This window comes from Pan troglodytes, chromosome 11 (assembly GCF_028858775.2).
Source record: "Pan troglodytes isolate AG18354 chromosome 11, NHGRI_mPanTro3-v2.0_pri, whole genome shotgun sequence".
NCBI lineage: Eukaryota > Metazoa > Chordata > Mammalia > Primates > Hominidae > Pan > Pan troglodytes.
The window spans coordinates 41,344,710-41,366,161 of record NC_072409.2 but is presented as its reverse complement, the minus strand read 5'-3'; the positions used below and the strand labels follow the sequence as shown (position 1 = coordinate 41,366,161).

Genomic DNA, 21,452 nt, shown 5'->3' with positions numbered 1-21,452 from the left:
GTAGGGACACAGAACCAAATCATATTATTCTGACCCTAGTTCTCCCAAATCTCATATCTTTGACACACTGCAAAGTACAATGATGCCTTCTCTACAGTCCCCCAAAGTCTTAACTCCTTTCAGCATTTACTGAAGTATCCAAAGCCCAAAGTCTTATCTGACACAAGGCTGCAGTCCCTTCTGCCCCTGTGCCTCTGAAATACAAAGTAAGCTAACTACTTTCAAGGTACAATGATTGTACAGGCATTGGGTATGAATTTCCAGCCAAAAGAAAAAACTTTGCCAGAAAGAAGCAAAAAATACAGATGAGACTTACAGATCTGATGCAAGTCAAAAACCAAGCAGGCCAGTCATTCCATCGTACAGCTCCAAATCATCTCTTTTTGATCTAAATCCCACATCCAGAGCACAGGGGTGTGATGGCTGGGCTCCCAAGGCCTTGGGTAGCTCTTCACCTGTGGCTTTGCAGGGTCTTTCCCCCACAGCTGCCCTCATGGGCTGGGCTAGTGTTGAGCACCTGTAGCTTTCCACACTGAGGGTGCAAGCTGTTGGTGGGTCTATGAATCTGGGGTTTGCAGAATGGTGCCTCCATGTGTGGGGATTCCAACTCCATATGTTCCTTCTGTACTACCCTAGAAAAGGTTTCCCATGAGGGTTTGCCTCTTGGAAAAGCTTCTGCCTGGAAACCCAGGTTTTTCTGTACATGCTCTGGAGTCCAGACGAAGGCTCCCAAGGCTCAAGTCTTTTGCTCTGTGCACCTGCTGGCTTAACACTATGTAGAATCCACCAAGGCTTGCATCTTGTACCCCTGAAGCAGTGACTCAAGCCATACCTGTGCATCTTTCAGCCATGGCTGGAGCTGGAGCTGCAGGGATGCAGGTAGCTGTGTGCTGTGGCAGAGCACAGCAGTGGGGCCTTGCAGCTGGCCCAGGAAAACATTCTTCTCTCTCAGGCCTTAGGGCCTATGACAGCAAGGGCTGCTGCAAAGGTCTCTGAAATGCCTTCAAGGCCTGTTTCCCATTGTCTTGGCTATTAGCACTGGACTCCATTTTATACAAATTTCTGAAGCTGTCTTGGATTTTCCCACTGAAAATCAGCTTTTCTTTTTGACCACTTGGCCAGGCTGCAAATTTTCCAAACTTTTAAGCTCTGCTTCTCATTTAAATTTAAGTTTCTGCTTGAGGTCATTTATTTGGTCACACTGAAGACCACAGGCTTTTGGACACAGACAGGATACCTCTTGAGCTTTGCTGCCAAAAGTTCATGTCTGTGATTTAGATACACCCTATGATTTAGATACACCCTAAATCATCACACTCAAGTTCAAAGTTTCATAGGTCTCCAGGTTAAGGGCATCATGCAGTGATATTCTTTGCTAAGGCAAAACCAAAGTAACCTTGGCTCCTGTTTTCAGTAAATTCCTCATTTTCATCTGAGATCTTGTAAGCCTGGCCTTCACTGTCCATCCTTCTGTCGCCCTTTTAATTATAACTATTTAAAAAGTCTCTACAATGGTCAAAACTTACCTTCATCTTCCTGACTTCTTCCAAGGCCTCCAAACTTTCCAACCTCTGGCTGTTACCCTCTTCTGAGCCTGCTTTTACATTTTCATCCATCCTTGTTGCAGCCTATCAATGTGGTAAAAAGAAGAAATGTCCATTTTCAAGGGAAAAATTCACAAAGGGATCCGATATCTGCATGAAGAGAAGCTGAGTGCTGATTGCCAAGACAATAAGACAAAAAGGCCTTGAAGGCATTTCATAGCTCCACTTCCGAGCACTAATTTTCTGTAAGATCATAAAGAAAAGAGGAACTGGTTCATGGTTCTGCAGGCTTTAATGGAATCATAGAGGCCTCTGCTTCTGGGAGGAATCAGGAAGCCTCCCAATCATACCAGAAGACCAAGTGGCAATGGGATGTTTCATATGGCAGAAGTAGGAGCAAGACAGAGAGAGGAAAGAGGTGTGACACCCTGTTATACAACCAGATCTCATGACAACTCACTATGACAAAATCAGCATCAAGAAGATGATGCTTAATCATTGGTGAAAGATCTGGCCCCCCCAACACCCCCACCCCACTACTGTTTCCATGTAGAAGCCTGTTGCAGAGCCAGAGCCTCTTGGAAAACCTCTACTAGGGCAGTGCAGAAGGAAAATATGGGCTTGGAGTTCCCACACAGGAGGTTACCATCCTCCAGACCCCAGATTCATAGACCCACCAACAGCTTGCACCCTCAGTATGGAAAAGCTACAGGCACTTAAGGCCAGCCCAACCCATGAGAGCTGCCATGGGACTAAACACTGAAAGCCACAGGTGCACTGCCTTAGTAGAGGTTTTCCATGAGGCTCTGCCTCTGCAGGAGGCTACTCCCACATCCTACTACCCACCAGCCTCTCACCACTTTACTGCCAACCTACTCCTCCCCACCCTACCCCCTCCTTTTTCTTCTACCCCCAACTCCCTCCCATCCATAATTCAATCACCTCCCACCAGGCCCCACCTCCAACATTTGGGAATACAATTTCCCATGATCTTTGTAGGGAAACACTGCCAAACCATATTACTCTGACCATAAAATCCCTGAATCTCATGTCCTTCTCACAGAATAAAATACAAACAAGCCTTTTCAAAAGTTTCCAAAAGTCTTAACTCATTCCAGCAGTAACTCAATGTAAAAAGATTAAAGTCTCATCCAACACGAGGCTGCAGTCCCTTCTGCCTATGAGTCCCTGAATGTAAAAGGGAGTGCTTCTCTTTCAAGATACAATGATTGTACAGGCATTGGGTAAGGTTTCTCAGTCCAATGGGAAGAAATTTTCCAGAAAAATAACACAATTGGGACACAGGTCCAATGAAAGCCCAAAAACCTGGAGAGTATGTATGCATTCATCATGAGAACTCACTTTCACATAGACAGCATTAAGGACATACTGTTTAACCATTTGTGAAAGATCTGCCCCCCAGCCCCATCTTTCACCCCCACCCCCAGCCTAAACCCCCCAAACTCACCACACCCTCACTTCCAATCTCAACTGTCCACCATGATTAAATCACCTTCTAACAAGCACCACTTTTAACATTCCCCATCACAATTCTACATGAGTTCTGGTTGGGACACAGAGCCAAATCATATTGTTCTGCCCCTGGCCTTCCAAATCTCATGTTACTCTCACTTTGCAAAATACAATTATGCCTTCTCTACAGTCCCCCAAAGCCTTAACTCATTCCAGCATTTACTCAAATGTCCAAAGCCCAAAGTCTCATCTGAGACAAGGCTGCAGTCCCTTCTGCCCCTAAGCCTCTGAAATACAAAGCAAGTTAACTACTTTCAAGGTACAATGTTTGTGCAGGCATTGGGTAAACATTCCCAGCCAAAAGGAAGAAATTTGCCAAAGAAGCACAAAACACAGATGGGACTTACAGACCCCATGCAAGTCAAAAACCCAGCAGGCCAGTCATTCCATCATACAGCTCTAAATCATACTTTTTGAATCTACATCCTACATCCAGAGCAGAGGGTGGTTTGATGGCTGGTCTCCCAAAGCCTTGGGCAGCTCAGCACCTGTGGTATGGCAAGGTCTTTCCCCAAAGCTGCCCTCATGGGCTGGGCTGCTGTTGAGTGCCAGTAGCTTTTCAACACTAAGGGTGCAAGCTGTTGGTGGGTCTATGAATCTGGGGTCTTGAGAATGGTGCCTCCCAGTGTGGGGGCTTCCCACCCTATATGTTCCTTGTGTACTGTCCTTGTAGAGGTTTACCATGAGGCTCTGCCTGTTGGAAAAGCTTCTGCCTGGAAACCCAGGATTTTCCATACATACTCTGGAGTCTAGATGAAGACTCCTACATTTCTAGTCTTGTGCTCTGTGCACCTGCTGGCTTAACACTATGTGGAAGCCACAAACACTTGGAGCTTGCAACCCTGAAGCAGTGACCCAAGCTGTACCTGTGCATCTTTCAGCCATGGCTGGAGCAGGAGCTACAGGGATGTAGGCAGCAGTGTCCTGAGGCTGCACACAGCAGGGGACCATTGGGCTGGGCCAGGAAACCATTCTGTCCCAGAAAACCATTCTTCTGTCCTAGGCTTCAGGGCCTGTACAGCAAGGGCTGCTGCAAAGGTCTCTGAAATGCATTCAAGGCCTTTTCCCCATTGTCTTGGCTATTAGCACTGGGCTCCATTTTATGCAAGTTTCTGAAGCTGTCTTGAATTTTCCCACTGACAATTAGCTATTCTTTTTGACCATTTGGCCAGGCTGCAATTTTTTAAACTTTTAAGCTCTGCTTCTAATTTAAATATAAGTTTCTAATTGAGGTCATTTATTTGGTCACACAGAAGACCAGGACACAGACAGGACACCTCTTGAGCTTTGCTGCCAAAAGTTCATTCTGCCAGATACACCCGAAACCATCACCCTCAAGTTCAAAGTTTCACAGATCTCCGGGTTAGGGGCATCATGCAGCGACATTCTTTGCTAAGGCAAAACAAATGTAACCTTGGCTCCTGTTTCCAGTAAACTCCTCATTTTCATCTGAGACCTTCTAAGCCTGGCCTTCACTGTCTATCCTTCTGTCAGCTTTTTAATCACAACTAACAAGTAATTACAATGGTCCAAACTTTCCCTCATCTTCCTGTCTTCTTCCAAGCTCTCCAAACACTCTAACCTCTGGCCATTACCGAATTCTGAACCTGCTTCTACATTTTCAGCTATCTTTGTCACAGCCTGGCAATGTGGTAAAGGAAGAAAAGTCCATTATCAGGGGAAAACTTCAAGAAGGCTTCAGATATTAGCATAAAAGAAGCCCAGTGCTAACAGCCAAAAGATTGGGGGAAAGGCCTTGAAGGCATTTCATAGCTTCACTTCACAGCATTGATTTTCTTCATGTACATAAATAATAGAGGTTGAATTGACTTACAGTTCTGGAGGCTGTAAGGAAAGCACAGTGTCTTCTGCTTTTAGGAGGACTCAGGAAGCCTCCCATTTATATCAGAAGGCCAAGTGGCAATGAAATGTTTCATATTCCAGGAGTAGAAGCAAGACAGAGAGAGGAAAGAGGTGCTACATCCTGTTATACAACCAGATCTCACGAGAACTCGGTATCAGGAGATCAACATCAAGGAGATGGTGCTTAACCATTGGTGAAGGATCCACCCAATACCCCACATCCACCCCCCCATTTCCATGCAGAAGCCTGAGGCAGAGGCAGATCCTCTTGGAAAACCTCTACTAGGGCAGTGCAGAAGGAAAATATGGGCTTGGAGCCCCCACGCAAGATACCACCATCCTCCAGACCCCAGAGTCAAAGACCCACCAAAAGCTCCCACCCTCAGTAGGGAAAATCTACAGGCACTCAACACCAGCCCAGCCCATGAGAGCAGCCATGGGAGCTAAAGCCTGCAAAGCCACAGGTGCACTGCCCTAGTGCAGGTTTTCCATGAGCCTCTGCCTCTGTAGCATGCTACTCCCCCTTCCTACTACCCACCACCCTCACACCACCCTACAGTCAACCTACTGCTCCGAACTTACCCACTTCTTTTTACTTCCAAGTCCACCCCTCTCAAGTACAGGAATAAATCACCTCCCACCAGGCCACACCTGCAACATTCAGAATTACAATTTCCCATGTGTTTTGGTAGAGACACACAGCCAAACCATATTATTCCAACCCTGATCCCCCAAATATCATATCCATCTCACCGAGTAAAATACAATCTTGCCTTTTCAAAAGCTTCCAAAAGGCTTAACTCATTCCAGCATTAACACAAATGTAAAAGGTTCAACATCTCATCTGAGAAAAGTCTACAGTCCCTTTTGCCTATGAGTCCCTGAATTTAAAAGGGAGTTCTTTTTTTCAAGGTACAATGATGGTACAGGCATTGGGTAAGTTTTCTCAATCCAAAGGGAAGAGATTTGTCAGGAAAGTAACACAAATGGGGTCACAGGCCCAGTGTAAGTCCAAAACCAAGCAGGACAGTATCCATTTAATCTTACAGCTCCAGAATCATCACGAGAACTCACCATCATGAGGAAAGCATTAAGGAGACGGTGTTTAACCATTTGTGAGGGATCCTCCCCCAACAGCCATTTTCACCCCTCACCCCCACCAAAATCCCCCCCTCCTCCCCAATCCCCACCTTCCAACACTCACTGCTCTCCATGATTAAATCACCTTCCACCTCTCCCAGTTTTAACATTTCCAATTACAATTCCACATGAGTTTCTTTAGGGACACACAGCCAAATCTTATTCTGTCCCTGCCTCCCCCAATCTCATGTACTTCTCACTTTGTAAAATACAATGATGCCTTACCTACAGTGCCACAAGGTCTTAACTCATTCCAGCATTTACTCAAATGTCTGAAGCCCAAAGTCTCATCTGAGATGAGGCAGTCTCTTCTGCCCCTGAGCCTCTGAAATACAAACAAGTTAACTACTTCCAAGGTACAATGATTGTTCAGGCATTAAGAATTCCTAGCCAAAAGGAATATTTTTGCCTGAGAGAACAAAACACAAATAGGACTTACAAGCTCCATGAAAAGTCCAAAACCCAGCAGGCCAGTTATTCAAACCCACAGCTCCAAAGTCACCCCTTTTTTTATCCTTGTCCCACATCCAGGGCACAAGGGTGTGAGGGCTGGGCTCCAAAGGCCTTGGGCAGCTCTGCACCTGTGGCTTTGCAGTGTTCAGCCCATGCCGCTGCCTTCATGGGCTGTGCTGGTGTTGAGTGCCTGTAGTTTTTACCCATGGAGGGTACAAAGCTCTTGGTGGGTCTATGAATCTGGGGTCTGCATGATGGTGGCCTCCAGTGTGGGGGTTCCAACCCCATATTTTCCTTCTGCACTGCCCTAGTAGAGGTTTCCCATGAGGCTCTGCCTTTTTGGCAGCCTTCTGTCTGGACACCCAGGCACTTTCACACATCTTCCAAAATATATATGGAGGATCTCAAGCCTCTGAACTAGTGGTCTGTGCACCCACTGGCTTAACACTATGTGGAAGCCACCAAGGCTTATAGGTTGCACCTTCTGAAGTGGTGTCCCAAGCTGTACCTGTGCATCTTTGAGACAAGGCTGGTGCAGGAGCTGGAGCTGCAGGGATGCAGGCAGCTGTATCCTGAGGCTGCACACAGCAGCAGGGCCATGGGGCTGGCCCAGGAAACCACTCTTTTCTCCTAGGTCCCAGGGCCTGTGACAGCAAGGGCTGCTGCAAACATCTCTGAAATGCCTCCAAGGCTTTCTCCCCCATTGCCTCAGCTATTAGCACTGGCCTTCATTTTATGCAAATTTTTGAAGCCATCATGAATTTTCCCTCTGAAAATCAGCTTTTGTTTTGACCACTTGGCCAGGCTGCAAATGTTCCAAACTTTTGAGCTCTGCTTGTCATTTAAATATAAGTTACAACTTGAGGTCATTTCCTTGGTCACACATAAGGGCACAGGCTGTTTGACACAGACAGGACACATCTTGAGATTTGCTGCCTAGATGTTCATTCCACCAGATACACCCTGAATCATCAACCTCAAGTTTAAAGTTTCACAGATCTCAAGGGCAAGGTCACCCTGCAGCCACGTTCTTTGTTACAGCAAAACAAAAGTAACTTTGGCTCCTGTTCCCAGTAAGTTCCTCATTTTCATCTGAGACCTCATAAGCCTGGCCTTTGTCCCTCCTTCTGTCAGCATTTTAATTACAACTATTTAACAAGTCTCTACAATGGTCCAAACTTTCCTTCATCTTCCTGTCTTCTTCCAAGTCCTCCAAACTCTCCGACCTCTGGCTGTTAGCCACTTGTGAACCTGCTTTTATATTTTCACCTATCTTCATCACAGCCTGGCAATGTAGAAAGAAAAAAAAAGTCTATTTTCTGGGGCAAACTTCAAGAAGCCTTCATATATTTGCATTAAAAAGAAGACCAGTATTAATAGCCAATATGATGGGGAAAAGTCATTGAAGGCATTTCATAGCTTCACTTCGCAGTACTAATTTTCTGTATGATCATAACAAAAAGGGGTTTAATTGGCTCATGGTTCTGTAGTAGGCTGTAAAGAAAGCACAGCAACTTCTGCTTCTGGGAGGACTCAGGAAGCCTCTCAATTATACCAGAAGGACAAGCAGCAATAAAATGTTGCATATGGCTGGAGTAGGAGCAAGACAGAGAGAGGAAAGAGGTGTCACACCCTGTTGTACAACCAGATCTCATGAGAACTCACTATCACTAGGTCAGCATCAAGAAGAAGGTGCTTAACCATTGGTGAAGGATCCACCCCCCAACACACCTCTACCCCCTGCTGTTTCCAGGCAGAAGCCTGAGGCAGAGACAGAGCCTCTTGGAAAACCTCTGCTAGGGCAGTGCAGAAGGAAAATGTGGGCTTGGAGCCCCCATGCAGGATACCACCATCCTCCAGACCCCAGATTCATAGACCCACCAACAGCTCACACCCTCAGTATGGAAAAGCTACAGGTACTAAACAACAGCCCAGCCCATGAGAGCAGCACTGGGGCTAAACCCTGCAAAGCCACAGGTGCACTGTCCTAGTAGAGGTTTTCCATGAGCTTCTGCCTCTCAATCAGGCTACTCCCCCTTCCTACTACTCCCACCCTCCCACCACCCTATGGCCAGCCTACTCCTCCCCACCCTCCCCACCCCTTTCTCCTTACACCCCTGCCCTCCTCCCATCCATGGTTAAATCACTTCCCACCAGGCTTCACCTCCAAAATTCAGGATTACACTTCCACATGAGTTTTTCTAGGGAAACACAGCCAAACCATAGTATTCCAAACTTGACCCTTCTGTATCTCGTGTCCTTCTCACAGGGTAAAATACAATCATGTCTTTTCAAAAGTTTCCAAAAGCCTTAACTCATTCCAGCATTAACTCAAATATAAAAAGTTCAAAGTCTCATCTGAGACAAGGCTAGTCTCTTCTGCCTATGAGTCCCTAAGTTAAAACGGAGTTCTTTTCTTTAAAGGTACAATGATGATACAGGTATTGGGTAAGCTTTCTTAATCCAAAGGGAAGAAATTTCCCAGAAAAATAACACAAATGGGACCAAAGGCCCAATGCACATCCAAAACCCAGCAGAGCAGTATTCATTCAGTCTCACAGCTACAAAATCATGAAGAGAACTATCAGAAGGACAACATTAAGGAGATGGTGTTTAACCATTTGTGAAGGATCTGCCCCCACCCCTGCCTTTCACCCCTACCCCCTCCATAGTTCCCAATTCACCCCACCATCCCCATCTTCCAACCTCCACTCTCCACAATGATTAAATCACCTTCCACCCTCCCCCACCTTTAACATTTCCCATTACAATTCCACATCAGTGGGACAAAGAGCCAAATCATATTATTCTGTCCCTGCCCCCACAAATCCCATGTCTTTCTCAGATTGCAAAATACAATGATGCCTCCCCTACAGTCCCCCAAGTCTTAACTCATTCCAGCATTTACTCAAATGTGCAAAGCTCAAAGTTTCATCTGAGACAAGGATACAGTCCCTTCTGCCCATGAGCCTCTGAATTATAAAGCAAGTTAACTATTTCCAAGGTACATGATTGTACAGGCAATGGGTAAGCATACCCAGCCAACAGAAGAAAAATTGCCAGAAACAAAAACAAAACACCGATGGGACTCACAGGATACATGAATGTCCAAAACCCAGCAGGCCAGTCATTCAATCCTACAGCTCCAAAATCATCCTTTTGGAATCCTTGTCCCACATCCACGGCACAGGGGTGTGAGGGCTGGGCTCCCAAGGCTTTGGGCAGATCTCCACCTGTGGGTTTGCAGTGATAAGTCCCCGCAGCTGCCCTCATGGATGAGGCTGGTGTCGAGTGTCTGTATCTTTCCCACACTGAGGGTGCAAACTGTTGGTGGGTCTATGAATCTGGGGTTTGAACGATGGTGCCTCCTTGTGTGAGGGCTTCAACCTGACACGTCCCTTCTTTCCTGCCCTAGTAAAGGTTTCCCATGAGGCTCTGCCTCTTGGAAAGGCTTCTGCCTGGACACCCAGGCTTTTCTGTACATCCTCTGGAGTCTAGACGGAGGCGCCTAAGCCTCTAGTCTCTTGCTCTGTGCACCTCCTGGCTTAACACTATGTGGAAGCCATCAGGGCTTGGAGCAGTGACCCAAGCTGTACCTGTGCATCTTTCAGCCATGGCTGGAGCTGGAGCTGCAGGGATGCAGGCAGCGGTGTCCTGAGGATGCACACAGCAGCCAGGCCATGGAGCTGGCCCAGGAAACCATTCTCTCCTCATCCCTAGGGCCTGTGACAGCAAGGGCTGCTGAAAAGATCTCTGAAATGCCTTCAAGGCCTTTTCCCCATTGTCTTGGCTATTTGCACTGGGCTCTTTTTTATGCAAATACTCTAAGCGTTCTTGAATTTCCCCCCTGAAAATCAGCTTTTCTTTTTGACCACTTGGCTAGGCTGCAAATTTTTCAAATTTTTGAGCTCCACTTCTCATTTAAATAGAAGTTGCAACTTGAGGTCATTTCTTAGGTCACACATAAGAACACAGGCTGTTGGATGTAGAGAGGACACCTCTTGAGCTATGCTGCCTAGATGTTCATTCCACCAGATACATCCTAAATCATCACCCCCATGTTCACAGTTTCAGAGACCTCCAGGGCTAAGGAATGTCCTGTGGCTCCTGTTCACAGGACATTCCTCATTTTCATCTGAGACCTTTTAAGTCTGGCCTTCACTGTCCATCTTTCTGTCAGACTTCTGATCACAAGTATTTAACAATTATTTTCAGTGGTCTAAACTTTTCCTCATCTTGCTGTCTTCTAAGGGTTCCCAACTCTCCCAACCTCTCTCTCTTTTACCCACTTCTGAACCTGCTTCTACATTCTCAGATATCTTTGTCACAGCCTGGTAATGTGGTAAAAGAAGAAAAGTCCATTTTCAGGGGGAAAATTCACAAAGGCTTCAGATATCTTTATGAAAAGAAGCTAAGTGCTTGTTTCCAAGATAATGTGGAAAAGGCTCTGAAGGCATTTCATAGCTCCACTTCACAGCACTAATTTTGTGTATAATCATAAAGAAAAGAAGTGTAATTGGCTCACAGTTCTGCAGGCTGTAAAGGAAGCATAGTGGCTTCTGCTTCTGGGAGGACTCAGGAAGCCTCCCAATCATACCAGAAGGCCAAGGGGCAAGTAGATGCTTCATATGGCAGGAGTAGGAGCAAGACTGAGAGAGGAAAGAGGTGCCACACCCTGTTATACAACCAGATCTCATGAGAACTCACTATCACAAGGTCAGCATCAAGAAGATGGTGCTTAACCACTGGTGAAGGATCCGCCCTCCCAACACCCACCTCCACCTCCCACTGTTTCCAGGCAGAAGCCTGCTACAGAGGCACAGCCAGATTCATAGACCGACCAACAGCTTGCACCCTCACTGTGGAAAAGCTACAGGCACTCAACACTAGCCCAGTCCATGACAGCAGCCGCGGGGGCTAAACTTGCAAAGCCACAGGTGCACTGTCCTAGTAGAGGTTGTCTATGAGGCTGTGCCTCTGCAGCAGGTGACTCCCCACTCCCACTACATCCCACCCTTCCACAACCCTACAGCCAGCCTTCTCCTCCCCACCCTGCCCACCTCTTTTTCCTTCCACCCCATCCACCTCCCATCCACGATTAAATCACTCCCACCAGGCCCTCATCTTTTTGTCATTTTCCAATCCCTCCAAACCCTCCCAATCTTTGTTCGTTACCCACTTCTGAACCTGCTTCTATTTTTTCAGGTATCTCTATAGCAGGTTGGCTATGTAGTAATAACACAAAACCCGATTTAAGGGGGAACATTCAAGAAGACTTCAGAAATTTGCATATAAAGAAGCCCTGTGCTAATAGCAAAGACAAAGGGAAAAAGGCCTTGAAGACATTTCACAGCTCCTCTCTGCAGTTCTAATTTTCTGTATTATCCTGAATAAAAGAGGTTTCATTGACTCAGGGTTCTGCAGGCTGTGAAGGAAGCATAGTGTCTTTTGTTTCTGGGAGAAGTCAGGGAGCCTCCTAATTACACCAGAAGGCCAAGTGACAATGAGATGTCTCCTATGGCAGGAGTAGGAGGAAGACAGAGTGAGGAAAGAGGTTCCACAGACTGTTAAACAACCAGATCACATGAAAACTCACTCACTCTCAGGAGGACAGCATCAAGGTGATGGTGCCTTATCATTCGTGAAGGATCTACCTGCACCATTTTATGACTAAATCTTTTTCCACCTAGGCCCCACCTCTAACATTAGGGAGTATAATTCCACATAGGTTTTGATAGGGATATAGAGACAAACCATATTATTCTGTCCCTGACCCCATGAATCTCTTGTCCTTCTCACATTGCAAAATACAATCATGCCTTGCCAGCATGAGTCTTAACTCATTTCAGCATTAACTCAAAGTTACAAAGTCCAAAGTCTCATCCGAGTCAAGGCTATAGCCTCTTTTGCCTATAAGCCTCTGAAATAAAATGCAAGATCACTGCTTCTAAGGTACAATGATGGTACAGGCATTGTGTAAACTTTCCGTATCCAAAAGGAAGACATTTTCCAGAAAGCTTCTTATTTCCATCTGAGACCTCCTCAGCCTGGCCTTCACTGTCCTTGTTTCTGTCAGGATTTTTTGTCACAACCGTGTAACCAGTCTCTAAGATGGTCCAAACATTTTCTTATCTATCTGTCTTCTTTTGAGCCCTCCAAACTCTTCCAACCTCTGTCCATTACCTAGTTCCAAAGCTGTTTCCACATTTTCAGGTATCTTTATAGTAATGCTTCAGTCCTCATTTGCCATTTTCTGTATGATTCATTTTGAAAAAGAGGTTTAATTGGCTCATGGTTCTGCAGGGTGGACAGGAAGCACAGGGCTTCTGCTTCTAGGAGGCCTCAGTAATCTTCCAATCTTCCTGCAAGGTGAAGAAAGAGTGAGTTGTCTCACATGGCAAGAGGAAAACATGCAGAGTAGGGAGGTGACATAGAGTTTTCAATGACCAGGTCTCATGAGAAGTCACTCATGATTGTGAGGACAGTAGCAAGGGGATGGTGCTAAACCATTCATGAGAAATTTGCCTTCAGGATTCAATCACCTTAGACCAGGATCCACCTTCAACATTAGGAAATATAATTCAACATGAGATTTGGTAGGGACACATATTCAAATTGCATCATCAATCTTTGAATATAAAGACATCCATAGCAGGCTTTACCCAGCCAGCTTCTTTGAGACTCTTCACAGGGTTTGGGGTCTACAGCATATACACTAAAATATTCATACTTCAAAAAGCAATAAAGTAAGTGGTATCATTCTTCCAAAAGTTACAATGGTAGTGTAGGAATTCATAGCATGGTTTAGGTCATGTTTGCTACTGTTTCTACTCTATCAGCATATTAACTGTTTCCTACACAATTCTATATTCAGCTGAGTTTCAATTGAGAACAAAACCATCCTTGTACTACCACCAATACCTGGCACTAGCTCTTTGCTAGTTTATTGTTCTGCTGTAGAAAGTATCCTTGAACTGGAAACAGTCCACAATCAAGTATCTAGTCATTCAACACTATAAATTACCGGGTGACTTTTTGAAAAAATAGTATCTCTTGTTGCAAGAAATGCTGCATCTGTGAGTCCATGTTTCTCACTTGAATTGGATGGAAGTGGTGAATTTCAGCCACAGTGTCCAAAGAAATCCTGTTCCTGTGATTCCGACATCATCAGCCTCTGCACCTCTGTCTTCCCTTCTGCCACATGTTGCCTACTCTCCGTGACTTTGGTTAGAGCTTCCTTGTGTATGTGGATGATGTCCGGGATGTTGGCCTGGTGTCCCTGAGACAGCACTAACAGGTCCATGACTGGGTCCCGTTCCTGGCTGGGCTGATTGGCAAAGAACTCACTGACAGTGTTGAAGGCATCTCTGGTGAAGTGATGGCCTGCTCCAGCTGCAAGACCTGGCTGAGGATGAAGAACTGGCCACCTTCTGATGCACTTTCTTAAAGCCCATCACCATCATCTGCTTGCATGTCAACTCATTGGCTGAGAAATTGAGCTGAGTGCCCTGTTGTCTATCTTCTTGGTAAAGCACTCAAAGCCGTCAATCTTGTTCTCCCACTCCTAAAGGTTGAGGGCCACCTTGGGGGTGGGCTCAGGGTCAGAAAGAAGCTGGAATTCACCATCTCATCCTTCTTAGCCTTCCTCTTGCCCTGTCTCCAGGCTGCCTCTTCAGTGCTGGTGTGGCACATCAGGAAGTGATGGAAGATGTGGCACTGTGCCTGCACCCAGAAGCTGGCCGTGTGGTTCATCCACCAGATTGGGCCCTTTCTGCACTTGAAAATAGAGTCCTTCTGAAGATGGCCTGTGGTCTGCCTCTTGGCACCCAAGAAGCCCACAGTGCTGTAGGAGCCCTGATGCATGGACTGGAGCCCCAAAGGCAGTGCACACCCTGCTCCTGAGCCTGCTGCTCATTTCCTCTATGTGGCTCCATTTGCAGCACAGTTGTTGCACTGAGGCCTGTGCATGCCAGGCAAGGCCAAGCTGGCTCAAAGAGCAAACAGCCACCTCTGCAAGGGTGTGCCAGGTGCAGGTGGACCAGCCACCAACCTCACTCACTGCCAGTCAGGGTAAATCAGTTATTTTGCCCTGGAGGTAGGGCCCCAGTGCCATCTGCTTTTCCTCAGGCCTCCACTCCATCAGCCGTCAGGTGGCAGCCCCTCAGGCTGTGGGAACCTGGCCACCCCTGCTTCCTTGAGTGGGTGAGGTTGGTGGCTGATCCATCTGCTCCAGGCACACCCTTGCAGAGGTGGCTGGTTGCTCTTTGAGCCAGCTTGGCCTTGCCTGGCATGCACAGGTCCTGGGTACTGACACGCTGCTGAGTGAGCTTGTCCTGTGTTGGGCCAAATTCTAACTCTGGCCAGGGCCACAGAAGGCTGAGTCCCCTGGGTGGTAATCCTGACTGCTGCTGGGGGGCCCATAGTGCCCCTCCCCTCCCAGGGCCCAGGATGAGGCCTGACTGGGCCAGGACCCTTTAAGTATGGATCTTTGTTCCCCAGCAGGGGGTCTCTGTCTCACAGGTTGGATGAGAAGATGCTGCTGGCTGCCAGGGTTGTTCGGATGCCACGTTCACCTTTTCCTCCGGGGACATCAAAGTTTCCAGCTTCCGCTTTAAGAATGACTTCCCAAGGCCCAGGTGCCATCTGGGGCTGCAGGGCAGCTGGCTGCCTGCTGCCCTGGCTTCTTCCATGTTGTGCTGGTCACTACCCACCAAGGGGGTCAGATGCAGGCACCGTGCAGGGCGGTTGTCTCTGGACCTGCGTCTTGGTTATCATGGAGCCAGACTGGGCCTGGTGACAGGGCCATGATGGGGTTGTCCTGGTGGTCCTGGGAGTGTCCAGAGGAGATGCAGAATGGAATTGCTGCAAGGATGAATGAGATGACTGTCAGCACAGAAAAGGCACCCGGTGAGTGCTCAGGGATTACCCTCAGTAGCTGCAGAGGCCAAAACCAACCATCTGATAGCAACTGTTCCCAAGCCAGGAGGAAGAGAAGAGAGCAGGTCCCACTCACCTGAGTCTGATCAGTCAGCTGTGTTGAGATGTGCCTTTCACCTAGAAAACAATCCTTAACGCAGAGCCACTCACAGAGACTGCTGTGTGTCTCTAAGTGCTCCACAACACAGAGGCGATGGGGACTCAGAAAGAGTGACATCGTGGGGTGACACAACCCACCACAACGGGAGCCTGCTTGGGTCAAGAGGGCCAAGAGTCAGTGTCCTCTATCCCCTGAACTGACATGTGAGCATGCGTTGTGTTTGTGTATGTGTGTGTGTATGTGCATATGGGTGTGTTTGTTTGTCTTGCTTCTCTGGCCAGGCCTAGCTGCTCCACTCACAGGAGCACCCAGGTCCTCATCGCTAACACCACTAGGGCCCAGGGCCAGGATTAGAGCCTCCATAGGTGCTCCCCAATCTCTGCCCTCCCCACCGAGGGTGGTCCTGGGGATGCAGACAGAGGAGGGGCGCTGAGCAGAGCAGAGAGGGCTGGCACCCTCTCTAGGTGGAACCCAGGTCGTGTGTAAAGTTGGAGGTCTGCCAAGCAGTGCTGAATTCAACACATCTTCTCACATTCTCTTTCCAGCAACTCTCCAGGGTGCCCTGACTCAGCTTCCCTACAGATGGAGGCAAGGAGGCTCCACAGACAAACCCCGTGCCTGAGGTCACACATTGGCTAACTGGCCAGGTTCCTACTGACCAGGTGCCCCCAATGAGGCCCCTAATGAGCACTTCTCCATTGACCAGGTCCCACTGATCAACTCCCCACTGACCATGTCTCCCTAACCAGGCCCCCATTAGTAGGCCTCATGGACCAGACCCCACTGACCAATTTCTCACTGACCTGGTCCCCACTGACTGAGTTTCCACTGACAAGACCACAATTTACCAGGTTGCCACTCACCTCACCTCCACTGAACAATTCTCCATGGATCAATCCCCAGCTGACCGAGCCCCCTCTGACCAGACCCTCAATGACCAGGCTGCAAGTGTCTAAGGCCCCACACTGACCAGACCCCTAATATACTGAATAGATCCCACTGACCAGTTTTTTATTGTTTATGTTCCAACCGATCAGGCCCCACTAAGGCGGCCACCACTGACCAGGTCCCCACTGACTAGGCTTCCAATGACTAGGTCACAAGGTACCCACTCATGAGATCTTCACTGAGGAGGCCACCGCTAACCAGGTCCCTGCTGATCAGGTCCCAACTGACCAGGTCCTGATGGCTAGGTCATCTCTGACCATGGTCCGCTGATGAGGCCCTTGAGCAGCTGTGTTCAAAGTCTCATTACAATGCCCCCATCAGCCCACAGACCCTTCCTTCCTGCATGTGTGCCCAGAGGTCAGGCCCTGGGGGTTTTCTTGGGCTGTAAGGCCTCTCCTCCAAGACACAGGGAGGGACAGTCAGCCTCAGGCTCCAGGTACCCAGCTTCACACTCAACCCCCAAGGCCCTCTGGGCCCATCTCAAAGGAGACAGTGAGGTGGCCTGGCACTGCCTAGACATGCCATGTAGCCTTTTCCTGAGTGTCAGAGTGGGAGGAAGGGAGGGACATTTGGCAGACGAGACACCCTGTGCTGCTGGGTCTCCCAGGGCCCTTCCCGCAGAGCCCTGATCTGGAGACACAGCACAGAGGCTGCAGGGAAACTAATCCAGAACCCTTGAGGCTGAGCCAGGGACCACATGAGGACTGTCCCCAGACAGCTAGAAGGCCCTTTGCTAGTTTCTTGGTACCTCAGTGGATGGGGCAGCGGTTCTTCTGTTGGGGACTAGTGAGCGCGTGCTGGGGAGGGCTCTCCTGTGCTTCCTCAGTGGCTCCAACTCTGCTTATAAGAAAAATTACTCATTCTAGGGCTAGGGCAGAGAAAACACAAGATTAGCCAAAACCCTGGCTCAGCCTCAAGGGTTCTGGATTAGTTTCCCTGCAGCCTCTGTGCTGTGTCTCCAGATCAGGGCTCTGCGGGAAGGGCCCTGGGAGACCCAGCAGCACAGGGTGTCTCGTCTGCCAAATGTCCCTCCCTTCCTCCCACTCTGACACTCAGGAAAAGGCTACATGGCATGTCTAGGCAGTGCCAGGCCACCTCACTGTCTCCTTGTGCCAGAAATTAAAAAAGTGCTGACAGAGTAACGGGGACAAATCAAAAAGACATAAAGTCAGCTTGAAATGTCTACCACTGGCCTAATCTCAGGGAATTGGAGCACCAGAATCATGAGCTTTGCCTTCACCTTTATTTATTGGTTTTATTTCACCATGTAGAACAAAGAAGAGAATAAGAAAAATAATCATCTGGCAACCATCACAGTAACACTTGTTCAAACACAAGTCATCCATGAAATGCTAAATCTAGTGTGTTTTGCGGAGTAACCAGATATTTACAGAGCCTCAAAGTATCTCCACAAAAAATACTGTTGAACTACAAAAAGAAAATTGTAACATTAGTATGGACGAACCTGGCAGATACTCTTTAAGTCTCCTACTATATATAGTAATAAAAACTGTAAAATGCAAAGAAGCCTTCGATGACCTTTACTAAAGTATCAATGATGACTTGGTTGTTTGGCTGTTTAAACAGCTGGCATTCAGGCAATTTGAGTAGGTCAAACTCAATAATAATGGTGTTCATTTGCAAGATCCACTTAAAACTTAAGGAGGCTAAAAAACATCATTTAAAATAACATATAAATATTCATCATACATGATATGAAAATATTCTACTTTAGTAAAGATTGTGATGTTTTATATTTTATGATAAACCATTAAAATTTCATGTAAATAGCCCAGTAATAAAGTTTTATGATCTTTTAATTCATGCTTTTCCTTAAGATTTTATGGTTAAATATTCTCTTCATTAGATGTGGCTTACCAGTGGATTCTAGAGAAGAAAGGAGATGGGAGCAAGTGTTCAACACAGCAAAAGCTGGAAAGAAAAAGAAAGAATTATGTTCTTTACCTAAAACATTTCAGTTAACGAAGTGTAAGTTTAAAATCTAAAGAGTTGAGAACGTTATCAGAGTTAATAAGAATGAGAAATATGTACGTACAATTACAATACAAAATTACTATTAAATAATTTACACATGGCATTAATTCTAATTGTGGTTAAATATCACAACTTTTTCATTCTTCATTCATGTACTCAACAGCCACATGCTAAGGTACTAGAACGAGCACTGGAATTACAAGATGAAGATGGCATGGTCCACCTCCCAATAGTCATATGCTATAACCTAAAAGACAGGCAGGTAATGTCCATATAGAGTCATAAATACCATGTCAGGTATACAGCAGGGCACTACTGGAACACACAGAAGGGACATCTATCCCACTTTTGTGTCAATATCATGGGCTTTCTGGTGGAGGGGATGGATAAGTTGATGCCTGAAGGACAAGGAAAATCTTGCCAGATAGAGGGAAGAGGCGAAAGCAAAGAGCCTGAGGTAACAAAGAGCCCTGTGGAGTTCTACTCTGTCCACTTTGGTGCTAGAGCAAAGGGCAGAGTGCAGTAAGTGGCAAGAGACAAGGCTGAGTAACCTGACAAGAATTACATTGACATGGGTGTTTTTATTTCATGGTGAAATTTTTGGAACTTTTCCTGAGAACAGATGTAAGCCAATGACACAGTAAATGACAGGAGATTTAAAATGTCACCTGTCAAGTGACTGCTTATGAAGGGTTATTGCTCAGCTAAGTATTTCTAAATGAATCTGAGGCCTGTTTGCCTTCAATCTCTACCAAAATCCTGAGAACCTGATGATGCCTTTGTTTTTGGAGAATCGTTTCAGTGTGCCAGCTGACAGTTCCATGAGGATGGCAAAAGTGAAGAAATTGTAGAGCCAGTGAAAAAGAGATGGATACACTTCTTGGGAATTTTTTAAGCTATGGAACAGTAAAAAGAGATGGAAACACTTCTTGGGAATTTTTTAAGCTATGAATTAATGGTGCATAAGTATACTCTTCACTGTGAAAGTTTTTGGTTTCACATCTTTCATTAGATATGTGTAAGAAAAAGATACCGTAGTATCTACTAACCCAACAATGAAAAGGAATGCCATTTGCTATTTACACTTTATTACTAAAATAAACCTAAATTTAATTAATACATTTTGGCAACATACTTTTCTTTGTTTCTGTAATTATTTGTTCTACACAGTCCGGCTCCATCTAAAATAAGTAAAAAAACATGATAATGTTTAAGTTAAACAAGAGACATTATCATGAGATTAATATATCACTTACAAAATGTGGCCTTTAGTATTTTTAGTGACTAGACATAACATGAAGTTTGCTTAAATAGAAAAATAATCACATAAGTAAAGTAAAATTTCTACTTATTTTACGTTGAGATAATAGAGGATGTTTCTGTGTAATGCTGTTTAGAGTAATCTGACAAAAATAGATAATATTGGTCTATTAGATATAAATAATTTTAGAAAGGTGGTGTTTTATTAGTACAAAGGTTAAACAATGGACGGGCATGACAGCTCATGCCTGTAATCCCAGCACTTTGGGAGGCAAAGGTGGGCAGATCATGAGGTCAAGAGATCGAGACCATCCTGGCCAACATGATGAAACCCTATCTCTACTAAAAATACAAAAATTAGCTGGGCATGGTGGTGCGTGCCTCTAGTCCCAGCTACTTGGGAGGCTGAGGCAGGAAAATGGCTTGAACCCAGGAGGTGGAGGTTGCAGTGAGCCGAGATCGTGCCACTGCACTCCAGCCTAGTGAGAGAGCAAAACTCCACCTCAAAAAAAAAAAGAAAAAAAAAAGGTTAAACAATTAAAGTCATATTTTGCAATGAATGCATTGCTTTGAAATTCTTAGCAAAACTGTTCTTTATAAAAGTTTAATCCATTTTTTTACTTCAATAAATTTTTTCTTAAAAAGAAATTTATATTCTTTACTTATTAAAAAAATTTGCATAGTAAAGTTTTCTTTTTTTTTTTTCTAGTTTGTATTCTAAATTAAAGTGGTACCTGTGTAAGTTTCTTCCAAAAGTATATTGAGGAATGCTGAGGTTTGGAGTAAAATTGAACCCATCACACAGGTAGTGAGCATAGGACCCAAGAAGTAGTTTCTCAACCCTGGCCCACTCTGTGCCTCCCCATTCTTATTTCCCTGTGTCTATTGTTCCCATGTTTATGTCAATGTGCACCTAATGTGTAGCTCCCACATATGAGTGAAAATGAGATATTTGGTTTCTGTTTCTGCGTTAGTTTGCTTAGGATAGTGGATTCCAGTTGTATCCATGTTGCTGCAAAGGACATGATTTTGTTCTTTTCATGGCTGCATCGTACTCCATGGTATATATGGAATTTTCCAATCTACCTTGGATTTTCAATCTACCTTGGGTGCACCTGGATTGACTCCATGTCTTTGCTATTGTGAATAGTGCTGCAATGAACATACATGTGCATGCATCTTTTTGTTACAATGGTTTATTTTCCTTTAGGTATACCCCTAGTATAGTAATGGGGTTGCTGCATGTGGGATTACACGTGCCTGTCACCACGCCTGGCTAATTTTTGTAGTTTTAGTAGAGATGGGGTTTCATCATGTTGGCCAGTCTGGTCTCAAACTGCTGACCTCAGGTGATCCACCTGCCTCTGCCTCCCAAACTGCTGGGATTACAGGCGTGAGCCACTGCACCTGGCCAAGCACAAAGCTTTTAACAGAAAAATGGAAATGAACCTTTCAATGTTTTATTTAATTCATAAAATGCACTTATTTTGGGTTCTATTAAATAATAAATATCTATATGTGGTTAAGTGTTTGGTTGCCAGTCATTCACTTGTGATTATAGGTGGACAGAGTTAAGATGGTGCAAAGAAACTTTAGAAGTGGTATGGGCTGGGCACGGAGGTTCACCCCTGTAATCCCAGCACTTTGGGAGGCTGACGTGGGTGGATCACAAGGTCAGG

General features: G+C 46.0%; 1 protein-coding gene across 1 annotated transcript in view; it reads right to left on the bottom strand.

Moving 5' to 3' along the window:
* Nucleotides 1–1,527: 1,527 nt before the first annotated feature.
* Nucleotides 1,528–21,452, bottom strand: part of LOC472988 (ankyrin repeat domain-containing protein 18B-like) — a 77,103-nt gene continuing 57,178 nt past the window's right edge. Inside the window, 3 exon segments of the mRNA XM_063788490.1 lie at nt 1,528–1,628; nt 18,397–18,450; nt 19,649–19,694. Coding sequence (XP_063644560.1) covers nt 1,609–1,628; nt 18,397–18,450; nt 19,649–19,694 — 120 coding nt within the window. The 3' untranslated portion in view covers nt 1,528–1,608.